Here is a 14,466-nt window from a genome sequence, read left to right as displayed (position 1 = left end):
CGCCCCCATTCCTTTCCCATTGACCTGGAAACATTTCCATTCCAAAATCTTATCCAATTCCCATTTGAAAGTTATATGAGATCTGCTGGCTTCTTATAGGAAATAATGGCCTTGCATCTCTGTGATTCCAGTACCACACCATTGGGACTGACTCTGAAGCTCCCTGGCAGTGCTATTCCATCCCATCAGGAAAACTGGGGTGAGGCAATAAATCATTGATGCCCAGATTGCTAGGTTTGGTTCCAAAGGTCCAGGGATACTGTGAATCTGCAGGGTAAGAGCTGTGCAGTGAGCCCGTAGCTTCATGGTAACTATTGTCCTTTAGAACTAATGCCAGGGATCTGGGCATCATGGACAAGGCCAGTATTTATTGGCAATGAGTAGTGAATGGTGTAGATGCCACATGAAAGATTAGCCCTAAAGACATTAGGAAGATTGCAACATCAGAAAGCAGAAAATCAGGGAGCGGTGATGTGCCGGATGGATTTTGTACACAACTGTGGCCATTTATGGTGGATTGTGTATCTGAACCACGCATTAAATCATTGGTTATGGATTAACTCAGGCAGCTGTCAGTGTACACGCAACATCAGGTGGAAACCTCTGGGTGAAGCAGATGGATGCTCATGGAAGTAATTAAGTACATTTGCATCATTTAAGAAGGGGGGGGGGCTTTGCAAATTCAGAACTGCACCTGAGAACAGCCAGATAAGCTAACTCAGTCCAACAGTCGGGAGCTAGAGTACACCAAAAACTGGGTTCTTTGTTCAAGAGATCGAAGGCTGATCAAGAAAATCAGAGTCAGAAATAACTATTACTGCACACTTTCCTGTTAAAGTAACATGCTGATGTATTTTGCTAAGAATGTTCATTATAACCAGACTGTAAATAGACGGGTTCATATGCTTTAGGGCTAGTCACTCCATTCCTCTAGCTCAGGGGCCGGCAACCTTTCTGCCGCTGTGGGCCCGGATCACGTTTTAATGAGCGGACGGTGGGCCAGATAAATGCCATAAAAAATTTGAAATATGGGAATTATCCATTTAAATACATCTAGTTATGTTTTGCCTCAAATTAATGAATAACGCATGCTAGAAAATCATTTTTGCTTAACCAAGGATGCCAATTAGTAATCAAAGAACTCAGTTTAGTTGTAACTTATTTCAATCAAGGCATCTTTTGAATCTATCAAAAGGACACAAAGAATCTTTAAACATAAAACGTATGAACATGATGCACTGAATGGTGGTAAATTAAGTATAATAAAAAAGAAAATTTTAATGCAAACAGTCAATAAATCAATGTGAAGCTTGATGCCGTTTGTTGCTTGAAAACTTCTCAATATTGGGTGTCAGACTTTTTGATGCCAGGAGCAAGACATTATCCAGATGGGCATCAGTCAATCTTGTTCTCGAATGGTTCTTGGTGTGCTTCATTTTTGAAAATAATTGCTCACACAGATAAGTGCTGCCAAACAATGATGCCATCTTTTTTGCATGGTCCACTAAGTTAGGATACTTCCCACTTGGATGAATATATTTTCTACAGAAGTCAAGCACTGACACATCTTCAAAGTGAAATTTTGATCTCAATATGTCATCACACTGCATCTCAATCAATTCCATTTGAAAAATTTCTGATGCAGTGTCCACTTCCACATCAAATAGAGTAGCAAACAGCTTGAGCTCATTTGCATGCAAGCAGAAATCAGCAAAACAAGATGATTTTTTTCTTCCATTTTATTTCGAAACTCGAGTTATTCAACAAGTATCATAGCACATGTAAATATCTGGATATTTAGCATGGATTTCTTGTTAAAACACAGTGCCACTGTTTCTGTTTATGGGGAGCCCCCATACGGCTCCCACCACTGTTAATTGTAATGTTAATTGTTCTCACTACTACCTTCTCACTACTACCACCACTGTTAATTGTAATGTTAATTGTTCTCACTACTACCACCACTGTTAATTGTAATTGTATTGTAATTGTAAAAGCTTCTGTGGGAAGAAGCTTTTAAGATTGCAGGGTATTTTTGGTTTAACAGCTCTGTAGCACTTTCCAGAGGGGAGCTTTTGGAAAAGGCAGTTTGCTGGGAGGGAGGGTAGTGTTCGAACAACGATTTTTCCAGTTAGATTCTTGGTCCTGGATACGTGTACAAGCCCTGTAATAATGGTAGACTGCAGCCAGAGACCTATTCTGCTGACCAATTTGTTGTATTTTTGTACATTGTGAGAGGATGCTGCACGAAACCAGAGCGTAATGGCTGACGCACAGAGGGCATTATTTTGAAGCTAATACAATGACTTTAAGGCTGGTCTAACTATCCATTAGAAGCAGCTTCCGACACAAGATTAGAGGGCCCTTTGTGTTATGTCATGGTGAAACATTTTCTTGCAACTTCAAGTAACCAACAACTCTGTGTGAAACACTGACCACTAGTGGTGTATGCATGCAACTACAACAAAAACACACTTTCACGTAACAGGTAATTGGAACTCACCTTTTCCCCAAAATTGTCCTTCCTGTTCAGCATTTCTCTCAGTGTTTGAAGAATTTTAATGCAGAGTTTCTCTTCTTTATCCATCAGCTTCTTAGAATGATTAATTAATCTGCAATTCAATTAAAACATGGTTTTACCCTCATGTTCTGTGACACCCACATACAACAGAACTTGCTAAAAATTCCCAACTTGCAGACTAATCATGACAGGGCTGACTGTTCTAAAGGATTTGGGAGGTGGAAGGTAGGAGGCATAATTGTGTGATATCTCATCAGGCAGGGTTACTTGTTGCATTCATTAACACCATATGTGAGTTAAGAGAGCAGTGGTGAATCATCTGAAGATATATTTAAAATAATTATGATTCCAAAGTAAAATACTTGCTCTTTAAGGCCCATATATAGTAGTAGTACTTGAGTCAAGTCTGATGTTCTCCTAAGGGGTTGCCTATTTGCAGAATGTTAGGGTGGAGAATTTGTAGAGAATGCCTGTGTCGGACTTGGGGAGTCTGGGAAATCTGATGCGCCAGCAAGGTCCTTGACAGATCAGGGTCAAGATCCAGTGGATGGAATGCAAGATGACTGGCGACTTCACTGCCGTTGTGATGTGCCATCATCTTCTGCCACCGAGGTCTTGGTTGGACCACTCTTTGTCTGGAACCTGTCCATTGACCTTACTGTCACGAGTGACCCAAACAGGAGATAAGTGCTAGATGGCTAAACTCCAGAAAGCATCGCTCCCGCAGGCCTCTCCACCATAACAAGGTGATGATCCTCGGAAAACCCAAATACATACGAGGGGTGATTGATAAGTTTGTGGCCTAAGGTAGAAGGAGATGAGTTATACAGCTCTCGTTAAATGCATGTGCAGTTCAACTCTGAATGATTATGCGGAAAGTTTGAAGTTAATAACTCATCAGGGGTGATTGATAAGTTCGTGGCCTAAGGTAGGCGATGAGTTCTTAACTTCAAACTTACTGCATAGTCACTCAAGGAGTTGAACTGCACGTGCATGTAACGAGAGCTGTATAGCTCATCTCCTTCTACCTTAGGCCACAAACTTATCAATTACCCCTCGTAAAGCAACAGTTCGATTGTTGCCCTTTTGTTGAACACAGGCCTTCCAGAACTCTCTACTGGTCTCTATTGTGACTGAGAGTGGGAAGGGGCAGGGAGAGCAGAATCATGGTTGGGAAAAGGGGAAGGGAGGGGAGGGATCAGGAAGCACCAGAGAGATATTCTTTAATGATGAATACACCAATTGTTTGGAATCAAATAACCTTGCCTGATGTCTCAGAGCTGGGTGTGTCTACACCTGTGCCACCCCTCACCCCTGGCACTCCTTCTCTGCCACCTGTCCCACACCCCTCCCACGCGCTCCACCCTCACCATTTCCAACATCTCTCTCTGCCTCATGTTGACAAATACAGTACTGTGCAAAAGTCTTCGGCACCCTTGCCCAAAACCTTTGCACAGTACTGTGGGCCACGGACAGCAGGTGACTTAGTGCTAGGGCACCACGTTAATGTCTCATGAAGAAATCACTATAACTCTTTTGCACTCTAGGACATCTTCAAAAGGCAATACCTGAAAAAGATGTCATCCATCCCGGAGGACCCCCGCTTCTCACTACTACCATCAGAAGGGAGGTACCGGAAAGGTGCCCACTCAATGTTTATAGGGATAGGGATTTTTTCCTATTGCTATTTACAATATTCCTTTCGGTATTACAATGTACTGCTGCTGCAAAACAACAAATTTCATGACATATGTCAGTGATATTAAACCTGATTCTGATTCAATACGTTTGGACTAGGATGGCCTATTGGTGAGTTTCACTCCTATCAAGCCTTTCAACCCAATACCATTGATGTAGACAGGAGCGTGTGCACTGCACCCACCCTGCCCCCTTCGTGAAATCAATTATGTGTTTTTTGTCTATATTTCAATTGTAATTTATGGTATTATTTTATGTATTGCACTGTGTGTTTGCTGCAAGATAACTAATTTCATGAGATATATTAAAATTGTTTCTGATCTGTCTCCACGCACACATCTCCCATCCCCTGACTTACTTGCTCATGAAGGCCCCACTTTCACATCTTATCTGCGCATCACTTCCTTCAGGAAAAAGCAGCTCTGGACTGTGGAGAACATCGACCAGCACTGAAAATTCAGCATGCACCATGAGCTGGAACTGTTGTTCCAGTGTGGACACTATATCCTGTGAATTCACAGAGAAGGTTGTCAGACAATTGATCGATTTTAATGCACTATCAACTGCAGATAAACTTTAGGTCAATGATCTTGGTCAGACCACACTTGGAGTATTGTGAACGGTTTTGGGTACCTTATCTAAGAAAGGAGGTGCTGGTATTCGACAGGGTCTAGAAGAGGTTCACGAGAATGATCCCAGGAATAAAAGGGTTAACATCGGAGGAGCATTTGAAAGCTCTGGGCCTGTACTCACTGTAGATTAAAAGAATGAGGAGGGAGTCTCATTGAAGCCTATTAAACATTGAAAGGTCTAGATAGAGTGGACACTGAGAAGATGTTTTCAATATTGGGGGAGTCCATGACTAGAGGGCACAGCCTCAGAATACAAGGACATCACCTTGGAACAGAGATGAGGAGGAACTTCTTTAGCCAGAGGGTGGCGAATCTGTGGGATTCATTGCCGCAGACGGCTGTGGCGGCCAAGCCATTGGGTATATTTAAGGAGGAGGTTGATAAGTTTTTGATTAGTCAGGGTGACAAAGCTTATGGGGAGAAGGAGGGAGAATATGATTGAGACATATAATAGATCAGTCATGATCGAATGGTGGAGCAGACTTGATGGGCTGAATGGCCTAATTCTAGGTCCATGTCTTGCGGTCTTACAGTCAGGAAACTTCAGCTTCTTAACCCACCTGAAAAACTTTAACACTACCTTGAGCCATATTTTTTCTTTCCTCTTTCTCTCTCCATCTTGTGTTAGTGCCTGTATGTTTATTTTGCACATGAGTGATTTATATCTAATTTATGCTGATTTAAGTTTATGTTAACTTACATTGATCATAGATCAAAGCCCAGAGGTCAATTGGAAGTCCAGAAGTCAAGGCCCGCAGGCCGGATCTCTGAGACTGTGACTCTCTTGTGAGCCCACTGGGGGCGCCAAAGACCCAATGTCGAGAATCTAACTCCACTGGAGGATAGGCCTGTCCTGGGAGGACTGTGCAAGGCCGTGGATGGGGCGTTGGGGGGGGGGGGGGGAGGAATGGGGCTTGTTTTGCTGTAGTGTCTTGTGTTGCTCTGCTGCTGAGCATGGTGGGATGCTATACTGGCGCCAGAATGTGTGGTGACATCTTGTGGACTGCCCCCCAGCACATCCTTAGGTTGTGTAGGTAGTTAACGTCACTGTGTTTTTCGACGTACCCATGATAAATAAATGACTCTGAATCTGAACCTTGCTCATGAGTGAAGTAGTATATATAATTTATGTTAATTTCAGCTTATTTTAATGAGCTTGTCCTTGTTTTATAATGTACTGTGCTACTGCTGCAAAAGCCTAACCCTCTTGGCAATACACCCTGTGGATGTGTGCCCACGACAACAATAAACTTGAACTTGAACCCTACAGGTTCCCATTATTGTTTCAAAGCAGCTTTACCTGCAGCTTTTCTATGATGCTCCTGTAGTCCAAGCAGGGCCCCCCACTCGAGTCCTTGTAACGGGGTGCACTACGGGTGGACATTCGCCAGCCTATCACTGCTCTCTGGACCATGTTGGTGTGGGTCTTCAAAAACAGGGCGTTGACTTGACTGTCCAGATCTACAGGGATTGCTATCGCTCGGCTCTTGGCTGCAATCAAAAGTTGAATGTTACTCATGTGTTCTTGGCTCAGTCTGGTCTCAGTGAAATTGCTGGTTCGAGACCCGCCTCAGCTTGTGACATAGATTTACATTTGGGTGCAGCATACTGATGGAATGCTGCACAGTCCATGGGACATGACTCGAAACCAGGGCCTCATCTGCACTCTCAGGTGGACATAGAAGATCCCAAGCACAGGAGAGCTATGCCAGGATTGTAACTGAAAAACAAACTCTTAATATTTCATTTTTTTAGGGAGTTTGCTCTATCCAATTGTGAACTTTACATCTGAGGCCACGCTATACTTCTCACAGCCACAGTAAAGCAGCCAACATAATCAAAGATCCCACCCACTCCAAATATTCTCTATTTTCTCCTCTTCCATTGGGGCAAAGATGCAAAAGCCTGAAAGCACATATCACCAGGCTACCTGCTGTTATAACACTATTGGATGGATCTCTTGTACCATAAGATGGACTTCAGAATTTTTCAGGAACTCAACACAAACAATTTGGCTTCTCAGAACAACCAGCAGCAGGTTTGATATAGATAGAAATTGAATAACAAACTGAAGAAGCTGGAAATCTGAAATATAAACAGAAAATGCTAGAAACACTCAGCAGGTCAGGCAGCATCTGTGGTGAGAGAAGCAGACAAGTTTTCAGGTTTGGGATTGGGGAGGAGAAAAGCAATTTGGTTTAGGCAGTAGAATTGATGGGGAGGGAGCACAGGAGGAACTAATAGAATTTCTCTGATTGGTGGAGTGGGATGACCTCATGTGGTAGTTAAGGAGCGCCAAACATCCAACTCAGAACAAGGTGAATTTTAATCTACTCCCAAATATGTCTTAATTGTCCACCAAACTATCTCACTTGCTGCACAGTGTATCAGCATGACTTTTCATTAAATTATTGAAATCAGACTCCCATAACCCCTCTGAAACACATTGTCTAAACTAAATTTGAGGGATTATAAGCTGCAATTCCCTTCCAATCAGATAGTATGATGCACCTTCCTCAGTTCCATTCAAGAACAGAGAAGGCTTATGTCTTTTGCTGAGCACTGCCTTGCAGCCAGCATCCCTGAGATTACAGGTACATGTTCCCACCACTCTCTTGCCCAGCATCACTCCAAAGTAAGTTGATTTCAAAAGAACTCTTTGTCAGAGATCATAGAGACTGGGGGAACAAACATTCCAACCTCTGGCACCATGCAAACTTACCAACTTCAGCCAGAGTTTTGATGCAAGACTCCACTGAAGACTTCTGAGATGGAGTTGGCCAGGAGCAGTTGTAAATTCTAAAGGCAGACTGGAGCAGTTGGATAAATATTGGCTGGTGTGTCTACAGACAGAAGGAAATATGGAAGACCGTTATAAACATATAATACTAAGTGTACTTCGCTCAGACGCCCACCATCCGGGCCATACTCTCTTCTTGCTACTACCGTCGGGCAGCAAGAACAACAGACTTGGGTCCCACACCGCCAGGTTCAACAAAAGTTATTACCCTACAACCATCAGGCTCCTGAACCACAGTGGACAACTTCACTCTCCACAACACTGGGCTGGTTCCACAACCTATGGACTCACTATCAAGGACTCTACATCTCAGCATTGTTTATTTAATTTTATTATTTGCAAGAAATAATGTCTCTTGAACATTTGCTGTTTGTCAGTTTTTGTTATTTATTTTTTTCATAAATTCTATTATATTTATTTATTTCTCTGTAAACACCTACAAGAATCTCAAGGTGGTATATGGTGACATATACAACTTCGACAATAAATTTATTTTGACATTTGAACTGAAGAAATCATTAACTTATACAGCCGGAGACGATAGAAATTAGACTGCGCAGTTGATTTTAAAGTTGCTTCAGACTTTTCCTGGTCCTAAGGATAACAACTAGGAGTCTCCAGACTTCAAGACTGCCAAGCTCTGAGCAAACAGGATGCAAGGTAACTCACCCACTCAAACACACAGCAGGAGACTGAGAGGGTGTACAGAGAGCACCGACAGCAGGATGGATGGTGACATCCAAATACTGTGCACTGCACAAGACTAAAATGCGCATGGTTCAATCTTTGGATTCACTGCCTCACCAACATTAACTCTGCTTTGTATAAAACCAAAAGATAGGACATGAGGCAGAATTAGGCCTGTCAGCCCATCGAGTCTATTCCCCCATTCAACTATGGCTTTTTTTTTTCAATTAACAATCATGACCCTATCAATCTCTGCCTTAAATACACCCAATGATTTAGCCTCCACAGTCCTCTGTGGCAATAAATTTCACAGATTTGCCACCCTTTGGCAAAATAAATTCCTCCTCATCTCAATTTTAAAGAGATGTCCTATTATTCTGAGCTGTGCCCTTGATTGCCTAATGAAACATCCTCTCTACATTCACTTTACCCAGCCCTTTTGGTATCCAGTAGGTTTCAATGAGATTCTCCCATATCCATCAAATACAGGCCCTGAGACATCAAATTGTACCCAGACTTTGAGCCTTCTGCTCCTGGGATCTGAAGTATTATCCGCAGGTCTGGTTTTCCTACCCAAGCAAGACCACACTTGTGATGGAGTTGAGGATTTGATTTAGAGTTGGAGGATTTAAAACATAGAGCCTGTACATTCTAGGCTTTGGAGGAAGGAGGGGTGATCTGATTGAAACGTATATTCTAATTGTGCTTGCTGGGGAAGCTGGCATTCCTGGAATGGGATGTCTGGATGAGATCGCAGCCTCAAAGTAAGTTATGGGCCGCAAGCGACTAAATTTAAAAGAAGTCTCTTCAGGAGATTCTCTGGAATTCTCCGGAATTCTCCACCCAAGAGGGCGGAGACTCAATCACTGAGACCCTCAAAAACCAAGATGTCAACATTTGCAGATATTAGTAGAATTCAGGGATAAGGGGCTAGTGCAGGAAAAGCCCACCCATGATATATTGGATAGTAGAAAGAACAGAGGGCCCAAATGGCCTGCTGCTGATTTTAGTTCTTGTGTTCATCCGTTTGCAAATAGATTAAAATTTCTGATAAGTCCATAAGACACAGGATGCTAATTTACCAGCACACACCTCACCACAAACTGCCAACGTCCACACATACATGCACCCTGCCACCCTACACACACACACACCTCACTACAAACTGCCAACGTCCACACATACATGCACCCTGCCACCCTACACACACACACACACCTCACTACAAACTGCCAACGTCCACACATACATGCACCCTGCCACCCTATACACACACACCTCACCACAAACTGCCAACGTCCACACATACATGCACCCTGCCACCCTATACACACACACCTCATGACAGATTGCTACCACGTGTTCATGCATGTCAGCCACATCACCCCCCCCCACACACACACACAAACAAACAACTCCCCAAACACCATTCCCCCCTTTCCCCAACACACTTCAACCTTTATTGTACAGGATAATATTAAAGTAGTTTAAATCTACAGAGAGACCATCCCTGGTGTACTACATAGGTCTCAGTGTTTGAGCAATTTGGAGTAAGTTCACTAGCTGATTCCTGGGATGCACAGGTTGCCTTGTGAGACACCGTTGCTTGACTAGGTTGGGCCAAATACCCACTGGAATTTAAAACAATTAAGGGTTCGGAGGGACTTGATGGGTGTTTTCCAAACAAGGAAGCAGCATTTCAAAAGAAGTGCTCACCCAGAAAAGGCAGAGATGGGGTGTTCTTCTCCGAGGCTCAAAAATCTTTGGAATTTTCTTCTGCAGGGGACCGTGCAGAGTGAGTCATTGGATACACAAATGAAGTTATTGTTTGGGGACCAGGCGGGAAGGCGGCGAAAGGGTAAAGAATGGATCAGCTGTGATCAACCGCAAGGTGAAGAAAGGCTAATCGAGGGGCTTATTGTCCAATCAACAATGACCACAAGAAAGACCGCTCATGCATCATCTAAGCCATGCTCTCTTCTCAGTATCACTATTGGACAGAAGGTGTAGACCCTTAGATTGTACATCGTCAGGTTCAGGAACAGTTATTACCATACAATTATCAGGTTCCTGAAACAGCGTGGATAACTTCACACAATCCAACTCACAGCCTCACTTTTTTACAACTCGTACTCTCAGTTTCTTTTGCTATTTGCACCATTTGCCTTTTTTTACACATTGGTTGCTTATCAGTGCCATTTTTTCCACAAATTCTATTGCATTTCTTTATTTTTCTGTAAGTGCCTCCAAGAACATGAATGTCAAGATAGTGGCAAACACTGTACGGACTTTGATAATACATTTTACTTCAACTACAGTCGGCCCTCCTTATCTGCGAGGGATTGGTTCCGGTATCCCTCGCCGATACCAAAAAACGCGGATGCTCAAGTCCCTTATTCAACCTGTCTCAATGCGGTGGACATTAGGACCCAGTGGAACCCCAGACCTTATTTAATCTGTGGACATTAGGACCTTGTGGCGGAGCTCTGAATCCGCAGTGTTTCTGTTCACAAAAATAATCATGATCACAATTGAAAATAAAGTGGAAATAATAAAGTGATCGGAAAGAGGCGAAACGCCATCGGTCATTGGAAAAGCATTAGGATACAGTTGGTCAGCGATCGGAACAATTTTAAAGGATAAAGTGAGAAAGGCCCTGCCCCGATGAAAGCTACAATTATTACTTAGCAAGGCAGTGGTTTAATTATTGGTTTTGGGGTTTGGGGTTTTTGATCCTCCGCATCAACCCGGCACGGTGGAGAATGCACTCGATAGCGATCTGTCACTGGATCGAACTCGGGAACTTCTGTTCCCGAGCCTGGTGCTGAAACATACATTCTTAAGTGTCCTATATGCATAGAAAGGTAAAATATACTAAGACAAACATCTGATTAACTGACGCTAAATAATACCGGATGTACCTGTTCCGACTTAGTAAGAGAACTTCCGATTTTTTTCGATCCCGATCCACGATAACCCATGCACATCCTCCCGTATACTTTAAATCATCTCTAGATTACTTATAATACCTAATACAATGTAAATGCTACGTAAAATAGTTGTTATTCTGCATTGTTTAGGGAATAATGACAAGGAAAAAAAGTCTCCACATGCTCGAACAACAAGTGCTGGAAGAGCACTTCCGGGTTTTCATGATCCGCGGTTGGTTGAATTCACGCATGTGGAATTCGCGGATAAGGAGGTCCGACTGTTCTCACAAAAGGAGTCAATTAACTACACCATTAAGTTTGTGTACAAAGGTGGCAGGAAAGAATTTAGTAATAAAATAGTTCAATGAATTCTATTCAGCCTTCGAAACCTCTCAGATTCAGAGGGATTATGCAGAAGCAGGCTCAAATGGGTGCCTCACCTGTAGACTTGTGAATTTAATAATGAAATGGAAAAAGTTTAGTCTCCTACCCCCCATCCTCATCACATTCTACAGGGGTTGTGCTGAGAGCATCCTGAGCAGCTGCATCACTGCCTGGTTCGGAAATTGCTCCATCTTGGATCGCAAGACCCTACAGCGGATAGTGAGGTCAGCTGAGAAGATCATCGGGGTCTCTCTTCCCGCCATCATGGACATTTACACTACACGCTGCATCCGCAAAGGAAACAGCATTATGAAGGACCCCATGCACCCCCTCATACAAACTCTTCTCCCTCCTGCCGTCTGGGAAAAGGCACTGGAGCATTACAAAGGTGGCAGGAAAGAATTTAGTAATAAAATAGGAAAAGTTCAATGAATTCTATTCAGCCTTCGAACTCTCTCAGATTCAGAGGGATTATGCAGAAACTCGCTCACCAGGGTGCCTCACCTGTAGACTTGTGCTGTTGTCAGAGAACGGGGAGCTGAAGAACCCGCTGACTATGTTCATCACCGCCTCTGTCACATACTTCTCCAGCGCAGTGTCTGCATGCCTCCTGTCCGTTGTGGAGTTGCAAACCTTCGTGAAGAAAGTCAGTGGAGGGTAAGTGGTTGCAAGGGAAGGGGGGAGCAAAAAGAATTAAAGAGACAGCAATCCATACAGATGTATGGGAGAGAAGAACAAAGGGAAATACCAACTACTCCGAAGATCTTCATCTCAGCTGATGAAACATATCATGTTATAACACAGGCATATGACATAAGTAACTTTAAACTATCGTTGGGATGAAGTCTTGATAAAAGATCTTGGCCTGAGGCATCAACTGTTTATTTCTCTCCAAGATGCTGCCTGACCTGCCAGGTCCCACGCCACCAGGTTCAGGAACAGTTATTACCCTACGACCAGGCTCCTGAGCCGGTGTGGATAACTTGACTAACCTCAACTCTGAACTGATTCCACAACCTCTAGACTCACTTTCAAGGACTCTACACCTCATTTTTTCAGTATTATTGATTGATTATTATTATTGCTATTATTTTTTATTTGCACATTTTGTCTTTTGCATGTTGTTTGTCAGTCTTTGGCTATGTATGTATAATTTATCGTAAAATTCTATTGTATTTCTTTGTTCTACTGTGAAAATGAATCTCAAGGTAATATATGGTAACATATACATACTTTGATATTTGAACTCCGGCATTTTGTGTGTCTTGCTCAATTGAGTAGAATCCTTTGCGTCTTTAAATACTTGAATCAGGTAGAGGATTTTGGGTTGAGCACTGTGCAATGGGTGCAGTTCATCAAACACTTTGGGTCAAACTGGCCATGGGAAAGGTCATTAATCGTCCACTTCACGATATTGTAAGAAGCTGCCTTGATTAACGGAACGTCCTTCATGGCATCAGACGGCCCTTAACACATCATTACCAATAATATACTTTGAAGTGTGTTCGGTATTGTAATGAAGGAAATGTAGCAGCCAGACTCAAACAGCAATGCAGTAACAAACAGATAATTAGTTTTATAATATTGAACGAAGGACAAGAATTAGTCAGGATGTTGTGGAAGATTCCCTTGCTGATTTCAAGTACTGCTGAGGTTTAGTTCCAGCCCAGAGCACAGCTGAGGATTTGCCCTGTTGGTTTATCTAAAAGACTATTCCCCTGACAACACAACACTCCTTTAGTACAGCCCCGAGGCATCAGGATGGATTTTGTGCCAAGCAATACACAAGCTGCTGGTAGAAGTTAGCAGGTCAGACAGCCCCTGTGGAGGGAAATGGATTGACACGAGACCCTTCATCAGGAATGAACGATAAGGCTAAAGATTAGCTTTATTTGTCACATGTACATGGAGATATATAGTGAGCAGTGCCATTGCGTCAAATCAAATCAGTGAAGATTATGGTGCCACCATGCTTCTAGTGACAACATAGAATGATCCACAACTCACTGACCCCAAACTGTACATCTTGGGATGTGGAAGGAAACTGGATACCTGAGGAAACCCACATGGTTATGGGGAGAATATATGAATTCCTTACAGATAGTGACAGTACAGCTGGTGACTGTATGGTGTTACACTAACCACTTACCATGCCAGGCAGGGGATTGGGGGGAAATATCCAGTATGAAGAGGTGAGGGGAAGGGGATGAAGCAAGAGCCAACAAGCAACAGGTGGATTCAGACGGGTAACAGGCAAGGGGAAGGGAGAGAGGGAATAGTGATGGAAGCTGGGACGTGACAGGTGGAGGGCAACAAAAAGCTGCAGCTGATGGAACCCGATAGGAAAGGAACTAGGAGCAAAGAATCAAGTGAGGGATGTGAACTTTGCGTCAAGCAGCAGGAATGGACTAGAACCCACCAACTGCTGACTTAAGAGGCAAAAATGTTACCTCAGGGTTTCTCAACTGGTGTTCCACAAGAGGTCGCTAGGGGTTCTGTGAGAGATTGTGGCTTTAAAAAATAAACTTCATTTTCTGAACTTCGCGCAAGGTGCAACGCCAGCACTCGCAGTGGTGGGCAGTGACCAAGCAATCTCATTAGAGGTCTCTCAGCCCAGAATGTTTGAAAAACCGTGTCAACACCTGTACAAAGAGAACACCAATCTCCTGCTACATACAGAAATCCGGTGGCTTAGCAAAGGAAGAGTTCTCAACAGGGTGTTTGAGCTGAAAGGTGGATTGCAGGAGTACTTTCAAGAAAATAGAAGGCCAGATTTTGCTGAGTACTTTGAAGATGAAGAATGGTTGCAGAAAC

At 43.2% G+C, this 14,466-nt stretch overlaps 1 protein-coding gene across 1 annotated transcript in view; it reads right to left on the bottom strand.

Moving 5' to 3' along the window:
* The window catches only part of itpr2 (inositol 1,4,5-trisphosphate receptor, type 2), a 272,542-nt gene that overhangs the window by 80,050 nt on the left and 178,026 nt on the right, over positions 1-14,466 (bottom strand). Inside the window, exons 33-37 of the mRNA XM_073066048.1 lie at positions 12,157-12,285; positions 7,574-7,694; positions 6,152-6,342; positions 4,578-4,726; positions 2,504-2,612 (exon numbers count right to left, since the gene is read on the bottom strand). Coding sequence (XP_072922149.1) covers positions 2,504-2,612; positions 4,578-4,726; positions 6,152-6,342; positions 7,574-7,694; positions 12,157-12,285 — 699 coding nt within the window. The remainder of the gene's footprint in view (positions 1-2,503; positions 2,613-4,577; positions 4,727-6,151; positions 6,343-7,573; positions 7,695-12,156; positions 12,286-14,466) is intronic.

Source organism: Hemitrygon akajei, chromosome 14 (genome assembly GCF_048418815.1).
Source record: "Hemitrygon akajei chromosome 14, sHemAka1.3, whole genome shotgun sequence".
In the NCBI taxonomy this organism is placed as follows: Eukaryota; Metazoa; Chordata; class Chondrichthyes; order Myliobatiformes; family Dasyatidae; genus Hemitrygon; species Hemitrygon akajei.
The sequence above is the reverse complement of the archived record's forward strand: the minus strand, read 5'-3'. Positions and strand labels throughout refer to the sequence as shown.